The sequence below is a fragment of the Mustela erminea genome, chromosome 21 (assembly GCF_009829155.1).
Source record: "Mustela erminea isolate mMusErm1 chromosome 21, mMusErm1.Pri, whole genome shotgun sequence".
In the NCBI taxonomy this organism is placed as follows: Eukaryota; Metazoa; Chordata; class Mammalia; order Carnivora; family Mustelidae; genus Mustela; species Mustela erminea.
The window spans coordinates 1,661,261-1,681,002 of NC_045634.1; the positions used below are offsets into that span (position 1 = coordinate 1,661,261).

Below are 19,742 nucleotides of genomic sequence, written 5' to 3' on the forward strand. Positions count from 1 at the left end.
TTTTCTACATTTTTTTTTTTAATGAAAAGCTGTTCAGACCCACTAATTTGATATAATTGCCTACTAATGGGTTACAAGCCAGGTTGAAAAACATTGATTTTTAAAACTTCCAGGGGGAAATAAATGTTCTAGACTTTCTTAATTTATAAGTTAGTGTTTAGAATATAACCAATCATAAAATTGAGTGTAAGGTCTTTTTAAAGGATGTAACTAGCCAAATTTGTATCCCTTTGTGATCCTTTCCTGACATCACCAGGCAGATAATCCCTTCCGCTTCTTTGTTCCCAAATAATATTTCTTCAATAGTCAATAAACATTTTCAAAGTACCAAAGCACATAGCATGCTGTTGGCCTCTCTCAAAATTGAGGTCCCTGAGGACAGATATGGTGGTGTCTTACTCTTTTCTAAATCCAATTTTATTAATGAGAGTAGTATTTACCATATTTGAAATTTAAAAATTTTATTAATAAAATAAACCTATTACATGTTGCAAAGAATAACATGTTTTATAAAACCTACATTTTCCAAATTAAACAGAAAAATGGCAGTTCACATTTTTCCAAGTCTCTGTAGTCTAACTTAATAGAAGACATCTAGATCTTCACATTTACTTCTACAATCTGTTGCAATACGGTGTGTTGAAGTATATGAAGAAAATTCAGACTCATACACACAAATATATAGTTGGAAAGGGAATATTTTCATAGCCTTTTCATAAGTTGTGATACTTATGATACTCTGATACTACACCCAAACATGACAGTGTAGTTTCTCAAAGGTTAGTTGGGATGTAGAATCTGCAAACTTATCTATGCACTTTTTGTACTGGTAGGTCTTATTATCTGAATGGATTATAAATGCATGGTAACATCACAGACTGGTCATTTGGAAAATATTTTCTTTCAGTTATGCAGCTCTCCCAACTGTTGACACATTTAAACAGTACCAAAATTTAAAAAAAATTATTCACTTTAATACCATGTTGATTTCATTAGAAAGGTCTGTGGTAGGTATTAGGAAGCTGCCAGGCTTACCATGTAGATTAAAATTTTTCATATGACAGCTCAAATTCTATCACTGGCAACAAACTTGCAGTTGTTTCCTATGACAAACTGAAGTGACAAACTCTCGTTTGTTTTTGAGAAAACATATGCCAGCCATTCAAGTATGAATAACCAGTTTAGCAATTTTTCCTTCAAGTAAAAGTGGTGTTCCGTGGAAAGTGACCTGTTTGGCCCTCTTCACAATCGCACAAATGCTTTTCTTCAAAACAACCAAAAAGATACGCTATATGCACAAACCCATTCAAACAAAGTATTGAAAAGACAGAGTACTGTGAATAAATTATATAATTACTGACTCATCAAAGACATCCTTCCGTGACTATACGGCAGTGAAGAACACAGCAGCTACTAAATACCACTGCCTTGTTTCTGGGGTAAGGCACCAGCAGTTGTACCCACCATTGTTTTGCACCAACAGTGCCAATAGCAACACAGTGACAGTGTTATCAGGCAAGTAGTTTGGAACTAGCAGACCCCTCCACGGACCACATGTTAATTAACATGCATTGTGAGGCAAGGGAAGTGGATGTGCTTTCATGTCCAGTGAAAGGAGTGTGCTGCCAGGTGTATGCGTCCGGTTGCCCATTAGGAGATGTCCTCACCAGGATTAGCAGAGCCTATAGTCTTCATAAATTGAAGTCCTAGAGCCTCCTCACCTGATTCCATACCCACTAAGCAATCTTTTGATAAACAAATTGCCACTTGAGGCAGAAAATGCCAAGTGAGTAACTGTTTGGTCTGCTTCAGTTACATTTCTCAATATAAATTGTGATTTTTTATTAAAAAAAAAGTATCATATGATACTTCATATGAAAATTCTAAAGAGAAAATCAGATTTTTTGAGTCTAAAACCAGCAAAAACATGTAAAATGTTAAAAGTATTACTTCCTAAATTCTTTAGAAGCTTATGCTACTCTATATAAATTTCTTTAGTTGGAGTTTGATGCTTTCACAACAAAAATTCTTTGTTGATGAAGTGAGATTATGTGCAGGTACAGAGAACTAACTTGTTCAATACTTCAACTCCATTCTAGCTTATCTTCCTGAACTGTGGAGGCCAGAAAGCTATCAACTACATTTTCTAGATTCCTCTGCAGTTAAGAGTTTTAGATGACATTTAGGTTCCTTCCAATCTGATGTACTAAAGTGAGTGAGGCTTTAATTTGGAACAGGATTTAAATTTCCCTTCCGTGGGAAGGGAAGCAGATGTGCTCACAAGGAATGTGGCAGAGGTTGACAGTCCTAGAGACCTAGAGTCCTAAAGTCCTAGGGGAACAGCCTCATTCAAAAGTTTTCTGATCCCAGAATTTGATGGCCCGGTTCTACAGCGTGGTTTGGGGATATATTTCTGGAAGATCAGGTGATTATTCTTTGAGCTATCTATATGCCTTAATAAACTCTGCAGGTCTAAACTATCTTGAGCAGATTTTGTTGAAGACAAGAACTGACCAATTCACATTCTAGTAACATTTCCTTTCACGTGATCATGTTTCTGTTTTATATAGTTTTATGCCAGTATTTTCTTTCTCAGTGGCTTTTCCAAGCTGAGACAACAACCCATGTACATAATTAAATGCTATTTAAAAAAAAACAAACTACCATGTCAAGTTTTAGGATACATCTATAATTTTATTACAAAATCATTCTTTTGGCATTAGTTGGTTACAGTGATAGCAAGATACTGTGAGTGTGACATAGCAGCTCTAATGTAACATTGCATTCCCTGCTTCCTGAACCCAAATTTAAGTTATCTTATATCCATTACATACAAGTTACCTGCGTTCATTAATGCTGCAAATCCTGATGCATAGTTCCTTTAGGGAGGAGCTGATGCTAAGGGATTAGAGTAAATGTTGGTAAGTCTACAAAAGTTCCTTCATGAGACTTTGTTTCTTCTCCCTCCCCCCAAATTACTTTGCTTTAGAATCAAATTACTAGTCTGAATAGCAGCAGCACCCAAGGAGCATCACACTTAGTTGTTAAAAAGCAATTACCTGTGCAATTGCACGTTTTACACCACAGGCAAAGGGAATGACTGCTTTAGTTTTAAACTCCTGCATTAAAGTCTCTTAAAAAAATAAAAGCATTCCACTGAGTTCTTCCAGATGGTGTTATTGCTGTACATTTGTTGGTGGGTCACTCTCTGTGCTGTGTTTACTTTGAAGGGATCTTCCAATATATCTCCAATATTCCTTTCTTATAGTGTCCTTTTCTTTAGCTAGAATTTCACACAACTGAAAATGAAAAACAAAAATTCTCTAAAGATAATGGGCAAATCCTTTTCAGCCAACACAGTTAAACTCAGATCATGTTCAAACGAGATCCATCATTAAAATCATACATTGTGTTTACTAGTGATGTGGGTTTTGCCCTCAACAGTGGAAATCGTCCTGCCCTGAATTCTTGAGTGAACACACTGAAAAGGGCATGAATATAGTGGCATTGCACGGACCAAATTCTGAGACACCAAGAACAGTGTCTGGGTGTCTTGACTTACCTCTAATGCTTTATTAAGAATGTCCTCCTTGTTGTCACATTGGTTTTCTAGCATGTCTTCATAGATATCCACGAGAAAGGCAATTAGGTAAGGGGAACTGTGACTTGGTTGTAAATCAAGTAACTGATTTAACAGATTCGGATATTTGGAAAGACCACGATCCTGTAAAATCCTAAAAAAAAATTATTCTCAATTTTGAGAAGAACAAAAATAATAGAAAGATCGTAAGAAAATGACCTCTGTAACGTGACCAAGAGAGGAGACTTATTTTGAATAAATGAAGTTGAAACTAAATGAAATTTTTAAATTATGTGTGAGTTTTATTATGGATGATTATGACCCAAGTATAATTAAAAAGAATAATGAAACTCAAAAGTGATCATTTGTAACTGAAACTACAACACACACAATTAAATCAGAAAATAAACCATCTTCTTAAAATTAAAAAGTGAAGGAAAAGAACAAGAGAGATGTTTCTGTTTATTCTAGAGATGGTTCCTTATTCTTTTAGCTCTCCAGATATTATAGGCCCGAACCCTGGATACATCTCCAAATGTGACTGGGCTCCATACTTTATGTTCTTCGGGCCTCCAGGGAGATCTCTAAGCTCAAAAAGAAGCCTGGTTTTATCAGTGGCCAGGCAAGTGAAACCTTGTCAATTTAAGGAATGAGAGAGAAATGAAAACAGAAAGGTTGGCTATGCATCCATGCAATCTGCTTGTAAGTTTGCTTTGTCTTTACTATGTTCCTGAGCTAAATAGAAACTAAGTGTGTATATCCCATTCTTTGACATAAGACTATAGGATTCATAAATATATTATAGTTGCATTGTTGTTTAGTCATGGACTAGTCCAAAAACACTGCTGGTATGTGCTTGGGGGTTAAAAGGCACTATTTTTGTGGGCCACAATCTAACACTGCTGTAACTTCTTTTAGATCCAGAAAAATGGAAAATTCTTTAGTATCCTTTGGAATCTGATTAACGGAATATATTCAATGATACATCGTATTAGCAGGTGGTTTTTATATAAAACAATCTAAAACAACCTCTTACCCTTTCAAATAGTTCCATGCACTTTCATTATGTGGTACTAGTTTGATCATTTCCAGAGTGTACCTATAAGAAAGAGACCACGAAGAAATATGTGTATAATTTTAAGAGCAGTGCAATAATTAGAAACAGTTTTAATAAGATGGTAACAAGGCTTGGATATACGCTTTCATTTATCTTAGTGGGCTATGACTAGGTCTGCGTCATAGCTAAATTAGAAGCCTTCAAGTCGGTTTTACATAGATCCTCCCTCTTATAAATTTGTAACCAATTCTAGCCAAGGACAGCTAACTAATATGAAGGCTAAATTCACAATAGGAAAATAAACTGATGTGAGGTATTTCCTTTAATTAAGGCTTTCCCTTTGAAGAAAATGTCAGCTAAAACAGGTATTCCTTTTATTGGTAAAGCAATCTTGAGAAAAAGTCCAAGATCTACTTATGCCCAATAAATTGAAATCATTCAAAAAGAACTATGTATCTTAGCAGTCGTAATAAAAAACAGCACAGAAACTTTATAGACAAAGAATAAAAATGAGAAATCAACACAAATGTATATTTCTTATATTCTAAAACAAGACTACTAGTTAACTATGATGTGATCACCAGTCAAAATGGACACTCCCCTTTCTTTTCCCTTTAACCAGATTATTAAATACAATTTAGATCCAAATACAACAAATTCCAAGGGAGTGGCAGAATTTAGCTTCACTACATACTTGCTCAAATGAGTAAGTCACTCACTGACTAAAATTTAGTAATCTTGGTTTTATTGCTGTTTTATCTATTGTCTTATTACTGTTACAATAGCAATCCCCCTCCACCCCCCCAGTACAGCAGTCCTCCTTTCTCTACAGGATAGGTTCCCAAATACTCAGTATATGCCTGAAATTACAGAGTATCAAATCTTATATATACCATGTTTTCTCCTATACATCCATACCTCCAATAAAGCCTAATTTACAGGCACACTAAGAGATTAACCATAAATAGAACAATCATGATATACTCATTGTAATAAAAATTATATGAACGTAGTCTCTCTCAAAATACCTTATTAGACTGTACTCACCCTTCTTGTGATGATTTAAGATAATACAATGCCGACATGATAAGATGAAGTCGGTGAATGACAGGCATTGTGAGGTAGTGTTAGGCTATACTACCTAATGTCCCCCCACACATATGTCCCCAGGAGGATCATATGCTTCTGGACTAAAGCTGATCATGAGTAACTGAAACCACGGAAGGTAAAACTGCAGGGAAGGGGGGAATATACTGTAACGATAAACTCATCCAGCACTACTGAAAGGTTTTTTCCAACTAATTTTGCATGGCCTAATATTTTCAGTTATTTTTCAAACCATGTACCTGCACGTCTTCACTAGTCACTGCAGAAGATTCTTAAATTTCATTTTGGCAATATGTGAAGAATGTTATTCATATACATATGAACTAAAGATGATCTATTTTAATGGTTAAAATATGCACTTTGAGGTCAGAGTTCCTAGCTTATTATTATTATTATTTTTTTTTTAAGTAATCTCTATACCCAACATAGGGCTTGAACTCACACTCCTCGATTGACAACTCCAAGATCCAGAGTTGCATGCTCTACCAACTGAACTGGCTGGCTGTCCCAGACTGCCCAGCTGCTAATCCTAACCCCATCAATTATTACCTGTGTGCTCTTAGCCACATCACAGAACTACTCTGAACCTCAAGTTCTTCATCAAGTATCTCACAGTGTTGTTATGAAAATTAAGTAAGAGGGGCACCTGGGTGGCTCAGTGGGTTAAAGCCTCTGCCTTCAGCTCAGCTCATGATCCCGGGGTCCTGGGATCAAGCCCCGCATCTGGCTCTCTGCTCCACGGAGAGCCTGCTTCCTCCTCTCTCTCTGCCTGCCTCTCTGCCTACTTGTGATCTCTGTCTGTCAGATAAATAAATAAAATCTTAAAAAAAAAAAATCAAGTAAGAATTCCTGGCATGTAGTAAGTGCTTAATAAATGCTAATTGTTGGGGGCCCTGGGTGGCTCAATCAACTGAGCACCTGACTCTTAATTTTGGCCTGGGTCATGAGTTCAGTGTTGTGGGACTGAACCCTGTGTTGGGCTCCATTCTCAGTGCAGAGTCAGCAGGAAAGTCTCTCTCTCCCACTAAACAAAATAAAATCTTTAAAAAATAGATAAGTGTTGGGGCGCCTGGGTGGCTCAGTGGGTTAAAGCCTCTGCCTTCGGCTCGGGTCATGATCCCAGGGTCCTGGGATCGAGCTCCACATCCGGCTCTCTGCTCAGCAGGGAGCCTGCTTTCTCCTCTCTCTGCCTGCCTCTCTGCCTACTTGTGATTGTGGTCAAATAAATAAATAAAATCTTTAAAAAAAAAAAAATATATATATATATAAAATTGTTAACTATTATTTTTTAAAGGTTTTATTTACTTAACAGAGAGAGCAAGTAAACACACAAGCAGGGGAATCAAAGAGGGAGAAGCAGGCTTCCCCTGAGCAGGAAGTCCGATGTGGGAGTTAATCGCAAGACCTCGAGATAATGACCTGAGCTGAAGGCAGTGGTTTAACTGAGCCACCAGGCGCCCCCAAATGGTAACTATTATTAACAGTACTAGTAGTAGTATGAAAACATGGCCATGATATATTAAGTGAAAAAAACAATGTGTATAATACCATTGCGTACGTTGCTGTGTGTACATGTTTGCAAATATACTTAATAAGGCTTGGAAGAATCCACACTAATTGTAGCTCACTCTTAAGAATGGGGTATAAGGGGACGTCCAGATGGCTCAGTCAGTTAAGTGGCTGCCTTTGGCTCGGATCATGACCCCAGAGTCCTGGGATCAAGCCCCACATAGGGCTCCTTGCTCAGCGGGGAGCCTGCTTCTCCCTCTCCCTCTTCCTCAGTCCCTGCTCATGTGTACTCTCTCTCTCTCCCCCTAATAAATAAATTAAAAAAATAAATTTAAAAAAGGGGGGTATAGGAAGAGAGAGACTAAGAGATTTTGATGTTTTACTTTACATAACTCAGAAGTTTCCTCCTATAACCAGACTGCATTACTTTTATAATAAAAGGGAAAAAAGTAATCAGATAAATCTATATTCTTTAGAGTGCGCCTGGGTGGCTCAGCGGGTTAAGCCACTGCCTTCGGCTCAGGTCATGAACTCGGAGTCCTGGGATCGAGCCCCACATTGGGCTGTCTGCTCAGCAGGGAGCCTGCTTCCTCCTCTCTCTCTGCCTGTCTCTCTGCCTGCTTGTGATCTCTCTCAATAAATCTCTCTCAAAAAATTTAGTTAACAAACTAAATTCTAGATAACTAAAGCTACTCTTAGCATTTTAAATATTTCTTTTACCTCTCTTAATGGTATAAGCCTTAAATATGAAAAACTCTCAGATTTTCTTTTTAAATGATTTTTTTAAAGATTTTTGTTTTTTTGTTTTTGTTTTTTTTTTTAAAGATTTTATTTATTTACTTGAGAGAGAGACAGTGAGAGAGAGCATGAGCGAGGAGAAGGTCAGAGAGAGAAGCAGACTCCCCGTGGAGCTGGGAGCCCGCTGGGGGACTCGATCCCGGGACTCCAGGATCATGACCTGAGCCGAAGGCAGCTGTCCAACCAACTGAGCCACCCAGGCGTCCCAAGATTTTTGTTTTTAAGTAATCTCTCTACCCAATACAGGGTTCAAACTCACAATCCTGAGATCAAGAGTCGCATGATCCACCAACTGAGCCAGCCAGGTATCCCTGGAAAACTCTTAAGATCCTTGACTATTTCTATTTGTTAACAGAAAACCAGCAATGTGCCTTTGAAGACTAGGAGAAGTTTCCATTTTTCACTCTTCATGCTCAACTTTTAATTATCTTATTACACTTACCTATGAAGCATGCTATAGTAAATAAGGAATATGTAGTATCTGAAGTCCATAATTATTAACTGGGTTAATTCAAGGAAGAATAACCTGAGGCGTTCTACCTTTACACAAAAAAGCTACTGAACTCTCTAAAGGATGACATTTTATTGTCTTTTGTCCTAATCTTCACAAAAGAATACCAACTCTAAAAAAAAAAGTAATATATAAAGGGCTGGACGATGAGTCTGGATGATGCGTAATTTTCTCTACTCAAGCCCCAGTATTGAGGTTTAAGAGTAATAAAATTATTTCAGTAAGTTTCACTGCTAACCCTCAGATCAATACTATTCAACAGACCTTGCTATGATGATGAAGATGTTCTTTATCGGTGCTGCCCAATTAGTAGTCATTAGCCACATGTGGGTACTGAACCCCTGAGAAGTGATTCATACAACTGAGGAATGGATTTATGTGATTTTCATTAAACTGAACTTAAGTAGCCATATGTGGCTAGTGACTACTATATTAGTGCAGCTTTGAAGAGTCGAGCAATAAAATGAAAGAATGAGATGTGCTTGAGGGGCTACGTGGCTGCTTCAGAAAGAAGCCTGGAGCATTGACACACCTCTTTTCTTTTTAATTTAAATCACCAGAACCCTATACAGAAAAGAGAAAAGAAAAGCTAGCTGCCCTAACAGCTAGCTGGCCCAAACAGAAGTAAGAAAAAGGAAATGAAGACAGATGGTCATAAACATCAGCTCTTCCCAGGAGCTGTTAAAACAACTTTCTGTTTTTTATTTTTAATTTTTTTAAAGTAAGCTCTAGGCCCCACATAGGGCTTAAAACTAAGATCAAGAGTCACATGCTCTACTGACTGAGCCAGCCAGGTGCCCCTAAAACAACTTTTAAATTAAAATTATGAGTATGTTCTCATCAGGCTATAAAAACAAAAAATATGTTCAAATTTAAAACAGACACCGAGACAAAATAGTCAGAAAAGAGGTGGCTATTAATGTTTATGGATATTAATATTCATTCCAATTCAAAAAATTCTAGTGCTTAGAACTGCTTTTTGTACCCTAAAGCAGTAGTTTTCAACTAGGGATGGTTTTACCCCACAGGTGACATTTGGCAATGTCTGGGGACATTTTTGTTTGTTATAACTTGGGGGAGGGGGTTACTACTGATATATAGGGTGTAAAGCCTAGGAATACTGCTCAACATCCTACAAGGTACAGGAGAGCCTCTTACAACAAAGACATCCTACTCCATCCTGCTCAGTAGAGTAACATGGCTTCTGGGGACTATTATCTAAAGGGCACCAGAATTTAATGAGATAGTTTTAAAATAAAGCTTCTTAGACACTATGAAATCAGAGGATTTCTTCTCAATCTGTGGTAGCAACAATATTTTAAGAAACTTATGACACTACAATGTAGAGCTATCTATATAGCTATAAATTCGTCCTTCTAGATTTCATCTAAGTATTCTGTCCTATTAGTTCAACGGGGGCAGGATCAGGGGCAGTCTTGATCTTGAATGGTCACTGGATTCCCAATGCCTGAGACATATATGAGAGGCACACAAATACTCTTTTAACAAATGAACAAGTAAAGAAGATTACTAACTGGACTTCTCTCTCCAATATAGCACGATCATTATAGCCAGTGGTGTTAGAAATTACGAAGTATCTTTGGTTCCAGACAGAATTATTTCTCACATCCTCTTTAAGAAGTTGGTCTACATACTGCAGCTCATTATCCCAAAGTTTAAATTCCTAAGAGAAAATAAAAAATATCCAATTAGAAATGTCTCTCTTTTTTTTTTTTTTAGAACAACCCCAAGATCAAGAGTCACATGCTCCACGGACTGAACTAGCCAGGCACATTATTAATAAAAAATAAAAACAGGGATGCCTGGCTGGCTCAGTTGGTTAGGTGTCTGCCTTTGGATCAGGTCCTGATCCTAGAGCCCTGGGATCGAGCTCCGCATCAGGTTGCCTGCTCAGTGGGGAGCCTGCTTCTCCCTCTCCCTCTCCTGCTCCCCCTGCTTGTGCTCTCTCACTGTCAAATAAACAAAATCTTAAAATAAATAAATAAATAAAATTTCAGTAAAGCTAGGTAGAAGATGTGGGACTCATCACATATTTGGAGGAAAATGATAGTTGCAGGTCAAGGAAATGGAAGGGGGAAAGAAAAGTCATCAAAGACAAGGGAATGGTCACAAAGAAAGAAAAAAATTAGGAAGAGAGCAAAGTTCCCTGTGATTTGTTACTATCTTCTTGAGAATAATTTATACACTAAGAGGCATGTTTATACTATTTAAACAGATCCAAGAAGTATTCTCTAAGGTATTAAATAATAGGCAAGAAGGTATAGGTAGGGCGCCTGGGTGGCTCAGTGGGTTAAGCCGCTGCCTTCGGCTCAGGTCATGATCTCGGGGTCCTGGGATCGAGTCCCGCATCGGGCTCTCTGCTCAGCAGGGAGCTTGCTTCTCTCTCTCTCTTTCTCTCTGCCTGCCTCTCTGTCTACTTGTGATCTCTCTGTCAAATAAATAAATAAATAAATCTTTAAAAAAAAAAAAAAAAAGGTATAGGTAACTAAATGCTTATGCATTAAGATGAAAATTTAGAGGGAAGAAACTAAACTCAAGATGATTATAGTATATTAATTTGATGGATTTGATACAAATACATAATATTAAGTAAAAGAAAGTATTAATATGCACATATATGATAAAATCACATTAAAATACATGTGGAGAGGGACGCCTGGATGGCTCAGCAGGTTAAGCAACTGCCTTTGGCTCAGGTCATGATGCCAGGGTCCTGATCAAGTCCCAGACTGGCTCTCTGCTAAGCAGAGAACCCATTTCTCCCTCTGCCTGCCACTCCCCCTACTTGTGTTCTGTCTCTTCCTCTGACAAACAAATAAAATCTTAAATAAATTAAAAAATAAGTAAAATACATGGACAAATATACACAGCTGTATTTAGTATCTCCCTCTGCCTGCCACTCCCCCTACTTGTGTTCTGTCTCTTCCTCTGACAAACAAATAAAATCTTAAATAAATTAAAAAATAAATTAAACACATGTACAAATATACACAGCTGTATTTAGACAAACAAATAAAATCTTAAATAAATTAAAAAATAAGTAAAACACGTGGACAAATAAACACAGCTGTATTTAGCTGTAATGTAAATTTTTACATTATAAAACTGTTTTAATAAAAAAATATTAGGGGGAGGAGAAAACCAATAAAGACAATCTAAAAAAGGAATAAAAAGGTCAAAACTTACAAATGCTGCAAAAGTTGGGGATTATGAAAAAGCTAATGAAGTTATATATTTCTTATTTGATAATGGCAAAAGGATAGAATTTCATATAAAAAATAAAAATACCAATCTTTAGAAAATGCAACCCTTTAATCAAATTTAGAAAAGTTTAAATTTTTAAGTAAAAAAATTTTTTTTCGGAATTGCTCTTGGTATAATGAATAGTGCACAAAATAGCAACCACTGGAAAAAATTCACAATAAACAACATTAGAATTGTTCGCTGGAATAAATAAATGTCTAGAGTGGGAGTTGTAACTGTACGCTTCTATTCAGGGTTTAGCATAAAATTCTAACAAGTGGGCAGAAATAAAATACTATTTATTACTGTAAAATGGTATTCCAAAGTTTATGTACGTAAAAACCCCAGTAGGTACCATGCCTTTGTTAATTAAAATAACAAAGGTGTATTAGAAAATTACAACTACCTTTTCTATTCAATTTGCTAGCAAATATAAAATGTGATGCAAATTCAATCTAAAAAATACAAAAATTACTATTAATTCTTCTTTAATATGAAGGTACTTACCAACGTATCTTGAGAGAGTATAAGACTAATCAGCATGAAGAATATCAGGTTTTAATTAAACATCTTAATAATTCTCAGTCATTACATTTTGTGTGTAATGGTCTATATGTGTGTTTTAATTCAGGAGTATACTAACAATCTAAGAGTAATTTTAATTATTTAATTCAGTTAAAACAATCTAAAAAACATTTTAACAAGAAAAGCAATACCTGAATAACCCACTGTCGATGTTGCCAGGCATGATAATTCTTTGCATCCTGATTAAGAATATCAGCAATAAACTCAAGCTCCTGAGATGGATCTTTTAGCCATTCCACTAAAACTCGCCTATGGTGCCTAAAGCAGGAAGAAGAACACAAAGTTTTGTGTTAATGTATCCAAGAACTCAAGAATCAACTGCATGTGTTGTATTATGCGATGTGGAGGGACACTCAAAAAACAGAATTTCACCTCTAATTCTCCAGATTATACTGGAAAGAAAAGGTAACAGGAAAGAAAAGTCTTACTAGTCTTCTAGAAGACTAAGTAAGAGTTGAGAAACATAAAACAGTGATTTGTGTGTAAAATGAAATCAGATACTTAGGGTTTAAAGAAGGTTTATTTCAAGCTAAATCTGGAAGTAATCTCTGACAACCACAAAATCCTGTCAAAGAATTTGGAAACATTCCCAGATGGCATAATCAGACTATAGGAAATGTGATACTATTTAATCAAGTATAGAAGCTCCTCTGGTTATAAATAGGCTTTCAATTTTTAAGTCCACAGCATCACATACAAGCAACTGCTCATTCCACCAATTCGTGGGCAGAATTAAGTCTGCTTCTCCTCTGGTAAATAGCTATGACAAATTGTAAATTTGTCGAGAGTTGTTTCTGTACTAGGAAAATGCCTCTAAAAGTTTTCTGTTGGGTTCTTTTTTATAATTTTTAAGCTGAAATATTTATAAAAATCTATTAGTGAAAATGTTCTGAAAGTCATTATAGTGAGGGTTGTACATATTGGTAAATATACTAAAACCACTGAACTACATACTTTAAATGGGTAAATGGACTAATGATGTATAATATGTTGGCTAACTGAATTTAAATTTTAAAAAATAAGTAAATTGTAGGGGTGCCTGGCTGGCTCAGTTGGTAGATCATGGGACTCTTGATGTTGGGGTCATGAGTTCAAGCTCCACACTGGGTGCAGAACTCACTTTAAAAATAAATAAATAAATTGGGGCGCCTGGGTGGCTCAGTGGATTAAGCCACTGCCTTCGGCTCAGGTCATGATCTCAGTGTCCTGGGATCGAGCCCCGCATCGGGCTCTTTGCTCAGCGGGAGCCTGCTTCTCTCTCTCTCTCTGCCTGACTCTCCGCCGACTTGTGATCTCTCTGTCAAATAAATAAATAAAATCTTAAAAAATAAATAAATAAATAAATAAATAAATAAATAAATAAATAGGTAAATGGTATAATATGTGAGTTATATCTCAAAAAAGCTTTTTTTTTAAAAAAATAAATTCATTAATATTCAATATACTATAAGTGAGTAGGAGAGATGGGAAAATTGGAAAGATTTGATGCTGAATGAATGAACATTCTACATGCATCTTACAGAATATTTAAAATTCATCCTACAGAATATTAAGAAGGCAAGATACTACCAAGAGGAAGATCCTAGAGGGAAAGGCTTCCAAATTTATTTCAAAAATCTCCCAAGTTAGTGAACACTAGTAATAATTTCTTTTTCTAGGTTCCTAGTAAATTCTGTAATTTAGGAAAAACTTAAAAATTAGGTTGTTCAGTATGTCAAGTTGACCCACACCATGACCACTACCAGTACCTCCTCCTCCATCTCCAAAATAATAGCAACCTCAGCAGCTTCCATTCAAGAGCTGCCCACTATATGCTGGGTACTGTTCAAACTCCATTTCTTTTCCATGTCCTCCTGCTCCATAATGCCTCCTTTTTTTCTCAACTGTTTTCTGTTCCCCTCACCCATAATAATCCCTATAGTTTTGTCTATGCTAACTTAGGGCTTAGTTTCTAGAGCAAAGATACTCTGTAAAATACTCTACACTACTGTGGTTTTCACACTGCACTGTAAGGTAATTGGCTTTATTATGTACTTTCCCCTGTTAGACTGTGTGGTTCATCTTTGTACCCCCGCATCAATAAAAAAATTCTGAAAAAAACAAATGAACGGAAAATCAAATACCAGAAAGTCATTGTATAACACACTGGACAGAAAACATTTTTTCAGATTCTTTATTCAAAAATTTTCTAGCAGTATTATATGCTAATGTCAAATTTTAAAATTATAATATAATTAATTAATTTAATTAATTAAAATTTTAAAATTATAATAGCAGTACACATATGTGAGTGTTAACTCGAAGATAGGCACCACTTTAAGCACTAAACACAAAATTATCTTATTTAGGAGCACCTAGTGGCTCAGCTGGTTAAACATCCAACTCTTGGTTTCGACCCTGGGGTTGTGAAATCAAGGGGCTCCTTGCTGGGTGTGGAGACTGCTTAAGATTCTCTTTCTCTCCCTCTCTCTGCCCCCTTCCCTTAAAAAAAATTCTCATTTAATCCTCCTAACAACCCTATGAGACAGATAACATTTTAGCTCCAATGTAAAGTACTAAAATTAAAAAGAAACAATTCCCCGTAATCTCATCACCCAGTGGGTACGTAATATTGACATAATGACACAGTTCCTTCCTACTTTCATCTTACCAAACTTGATAGTTTTTGGGCTGTTCCTCAATTATTGCAGTGATGTAGTTCATTTCCTCATGTAGATCCTTTTGAAGTGACTTTAAGAGAACTCTCCGAAAATGCCTATAGCAAACATCAAGCATTGTCTCATTACTCTACACAAACTGCCTAACCACAGTATCATGTTAGATAAAGGTAAAACAACACAGTTAGACACACTTTTTTGGGTAGGCATTCTATATAACCAATAACAGCAATGTAACTGTTTGGTTGTCCAAACTCATACAATTATCTGGTGACTAGAAGAATCAAGCCTTTTGAAGTAAATATAGTAAAAGGCAACAAACATTGAGAGAGAAGAAAAAGACAACCAACTAATGATTATTTTCAGGTAACACTCTGGTTATGAGTGTTCTATTACAGGTGAATCAAAGACATCTCTTTCCTTATAATATTTCCTTATATGGTATAGCTTGTTTGTTTAGATAGATCATTCATATAATAAATTAATTCCATTATAAACATTATCAAATATTTTGCTTTTAGAACCACCACAAATATGCTACTCATATATGAAACAAGTTTCTCTTAATTTCTTTATAGGTAGAATTAAATCATTAAAAAAACTCTTTTCTCGGGGCCCTTGGGTGGCTCAGTCATTAAACATCTGCCTTCGGCTCAGGTCATGATCCCAGGGTCCTGGGATCCAGCCCTGTATCAGGCTCCCTGTTCAGTGGGAAGCCTGCTCCTTCTCCCTCTCCCACTCCCACTTCCCCTGCTTCTGTTCCCTCTCTTGCTGTCTCTCTCTCTCTGTCAAATAAATAAATAAATAAAATCTTTAAAAAAGAAAAAAAACTTTTCTCTCGCATCGGGCTCTCTGCTTGGTGGGGAGCCTGCTTCCTCCTCTCTCTCTGCCTGCCTCTCTGCCTACTTGTGATCTCTGTCAAATAAATAAATAAATAAATAAATAAAATCGATAAATAAAATCTTTAAAAATATCATTATTAATTGTGGTCTATTTTTACTTCAAAATTTCCAACTCAGTGTATAATAAAAGACAAACAGCTGCTTTAAAAGTATCTTTTAAAATGAAATGCTAAATATGACAGATAACAGTATTTCTCTATTTTGTAAGTTTAAGGAAAATTAGGCTTCATAAAGCATGGCCATTAAGAAGCAGCTTGGTTTACCTGAGTAATGTTATCCAGTATACTGCCTTTTAAAAAAACAACAATTAAACTTAGGAAATTTCAAAATGCATTCTAAGTTACTTTGTGTTATGCATGGTCAGGAATTTCTTAAAAGATAAGAGAGAGCCTATTAGAGATATAAAATGATGGAATATTATACTAAAAATTCCAATGAAACATGGGAGATTAAATGAATAAATTTATCCTGACATGCTAATAAAAATCCACAAAAATGATAGTAAGGGAATGAAAAACAGTATAAATGCACAAGAACAAAGAGAATCAGGGACAAGGGGGTATCACAGCAATTGGAAGAGGTCAACAACATTATGGAATATGGTAAGGTGACAGACAAGTTTTAACTGACTTTGAAAAACAAAGTGCTAAAAACCTGTCAACAGAGGAAGAAAAGTTCAGAAATGAGGTGTCAGGTATCCTCGATATTGGGAATCAAGCATGGGGTTAAAAACAGTATAAAATCTAGAAAGAGTCCTTAATAGCCAAGCTTAAGCAGAGAGGTGATAGCATCACTGGCCTGTTGTGAGATAACAGAAAAAATATATATAGGTCTCTGCCCCTGGTTCCTGGCACACAACTCCTGGAACACTTAGAAATTCCTAAGAGATTAGAACACTAGACGTGGGTGCCTGGGTGGCTCAGTGGGTTAAGCATCTGCCTTCAGCTCAGGTCATGATCTCAGGGTCCTGGGCTCGAGCCCCACATCGGGCTCTCTGCTCAGCGCGGAGTCTGCCTCTCTCTCTCCTTCTGCCCCTCACCTCACTCATGTGCTTCCTCTTTCTTTCAAATGTATAAATAAAATCTTTAAAAAAAATAAAAAAGCACTAGAAGCATTCTATTGAGGCAACTCTAGGTGGGTTCCTTAGGTGGCTCCTTGTCACCAGAAAGACCAAACCTTGATCAGAAGCTTGGAATGATCAGTTCCACCTCCAGTTGTCTAGGCAGAAGAGAGAGGCTAGAAACAGAGTTAATAATTGATCATGCCTACATGAGGGACCCTCCATAGCATCCCAGTACTAGGGGTTTGCAGTTTCTAGGTGGGTAAACCTATCCATATTCTGGGAGAGGACATACCCTCTAATGAGGGCAAAAGATCCTGAGCTTGGGACCCTCCCAGACCTTGCCCTATATATTTCTTTATCCGGCTGTTCATTTTTACCCTTTTATCACATCCTTTAATAGACTGGTAAACGTAAGTAACAGTTTTCCTGAGTTCTGTGAGCCATTCTAGCAAATTTGCAGAACTTGAGGAAGGGGTCCTGGGAACCTCTGAGCTATAGGTTAGAGGCTAGGTGACAAATGGATTTGCAATTAGCATCTGATATAGGGGGCAGTCTTGTAGGACTGAGCCCTTAACCAGTGGGATCTGATGTTAACTCAATGTCAGGTAGTTAGACAATGTCAGGCACACAGTGTCAGAACTGAGTTCAATTGTAGAACACCCAGCTAGTATCAGAGAGAACTGCTTGGTAGGGGAAAAACCCACAGCCGTGTCGTGACCAGAAATGTCAGAAGTGAAGTGTTCTGTGTGAAAGTAAAGGACAGGAAGATAACTGTGGTTCTTTATAAAAACATGGCAAGACACAAGTGGCTTTATTCTCTGGAAAAATCTGAAGTAGAAAGGAATACCAGACACAAGAGGAATACAAGGTGAGGAAAAGGACCAGAAACTGGGAAATTAAAAACACTGATATACTAAACTGCTGAGAATCCCCACCACAACCAATCTTTCCCTGTCTGACCCCAAGAATTGTGGCAGCCAAACACATACTCCTCGGGCAATAATCAGGTGACCCTTCTTTGGAGCAACAAACTAACCACAAGAAAAGATCTAGAATTGTTGGGGCGCCTGGGTGGCTCAGTGGGTTAAAAAGCCTCTGCCTTCGGCTCGGGTCATGGTCCCAGGGTCCTGGGATCGAGCCCCACATCGGGCTCTCTGCTCAACGGGGAGCCTGCTTCCTCCTCTCTCTCTGCCTGCCTCTCTGCCTACTTGTAATCTCTGTCAAATAAATTAAAAAAAAAAAAATTTAAAAAGATCTAGAATTGCTGATGCGAAGATTTCACACAAAATAGCCACATCTCCACTCACTAACCTCACAGTGAAGCCTGCCCGTTGACAAGTCCTGCCACATACAGAGCTTCCAATCTGGAATTTTCCTGCTCTATCTTAAGTTTGAAAGGAGAATCAAGGATTTGAAAAAAATATTTACATGAAAGAAAGAGACCAAACAAACACAAAGAGAAATGAAAATACATCACACACCTATGAAATAAAAGACAAGATGCTATTTTAAAAATATTCAGAAAACAGAAAAGAGCTTTGGAAAGTAGAAATTATTCAGTGCAAATAGAAATCAGAAGATAAAGCTGAAGAAATATCTCAAACATAAATGAAAGAACAAAGAAATGAAAATAAGAAAAAGCAATTAAAAAGGTACCACATATGACTTTAAAAAAAAAAGCATTCCAGAAAGAGAAAAAAAATGGGGAAAGAGAAAAGGAATTATCAAGGACATTAAAAAGTTCCTTGGACTTACTAAAGATTTGAACAAAATAACAGGAATGTTCTCAATAGCAGCTAAAGGAAATGGGAAGGCAGTTTTAAATTTCTGAAGCAAAATGATTTCTAATATAGAATTCTACTAATAAAGTTGAGAAGAGACTAACAATGCTTTTCAATATATCAAATCTCACAAATGATTTCCCACCCAACCTTTTACGAGTTCTCTTCTACTGAAGGATGTGGTCGATAAAATGAGAGAGTAAATCAAGAAAGAGAAAGAGGTCAGGTAAGGAGACAGGGGATCAAACGCATGAAAGAGCTGGAGACTAGATGTGCAGTGCCCACACTGGTGAAGAAGGAAAAAAGAAGCTGAAGGATTACCTGTTGTGTTCAGCAGTAACGACACATTTTACACATCAGAGAGCCTGGGAGACAAATTACTTACTGGCACAAAGAAAACGAAACTAAACAAACAAAAAAGGCAATCTGTTAAAAGGAATGTACTCTGAAATACTATAAAATGTAGGTTAGCAGGGCGCCTGGGTGGCTCAGTGGGTTAAGCCGCTGCCTTCGGCTCAGGTCATGATCTCAGAGTCCTGGGATCGAGTCCCGCATCGGGCTCTCTGCTCGGCAGGGAGCCTGCTTCCCTCTCTCTCTCTCTGCCTGCCTCTCAATCTACTTGTGATTTCTCTCTGTCAAATAAATAAATAAAATCTTTAAAAAAAAAAAAAAAAAAAAAAAAAAATGTAGGTTAGCATATTTAGAATATATAGGTTATCTTGGGAAAAAGTAGTTAAGAGTTCTTACCTCTGGGGAGGGGACCCTGGTAGTGATAAGGAATGGGACAGAGGATGGCATTTTTCATTCAGTCTCTGACTTTTAAACTCGCAGTGTGAATTATTATTATGATGACAAAGTTTAGTTAAGAAAAAGAGCCATCTGAACTAAAACATTAGACATTTAAACAGGGAATATTAATCGTAAGTAG

General features: G+C 36.9%; 1 protein-coding gene across 2 annotated transcripts in view; it reads right to left on the bottom strand.

Moving 5' to 3' along the window:
* Positions 1-2,668: 2,668 nt before the first annotated feature.
* FNTA (farnesyltransferase, CAAX box, alpha) overlaps positions 2,669-19,742 on the bottom strand; it is a 31,826-nt gene continuing 14,752 nt past the window's right edge. For both annotated transcript variants that reach the window (XM_032328986.1, XM_032328987.1), the window contains exons 4-9: positions 15,062-15,166; positions 12,543-12,669; positions 10,098-10,246; positions 4,617-4,679; positions 3,563-3,734; positions 2,669-3,299 (exon numbers count right to left, since the gene is read on the bottom strand). In XM_032328986.1, coding sequence (XP_032184877.1) covers positions 3,177-3,299; positions 3,563-3,734; positions 4,617-4,679; positions 10,098-10,246; positions 12,543-12,669; positions 15,062-15,166 — 739 coding nt within the window. In that variant the 3' untranslated portion in view covers positions 2,669-3,176. The remainder of the gene's footprint in view (positions 3,300-3,562; positions 3,735-4,616; positions 4,680-10,097; positions 10,247-12,542; positions 12,670-15,061; positions 15,167-19,742) is intronic.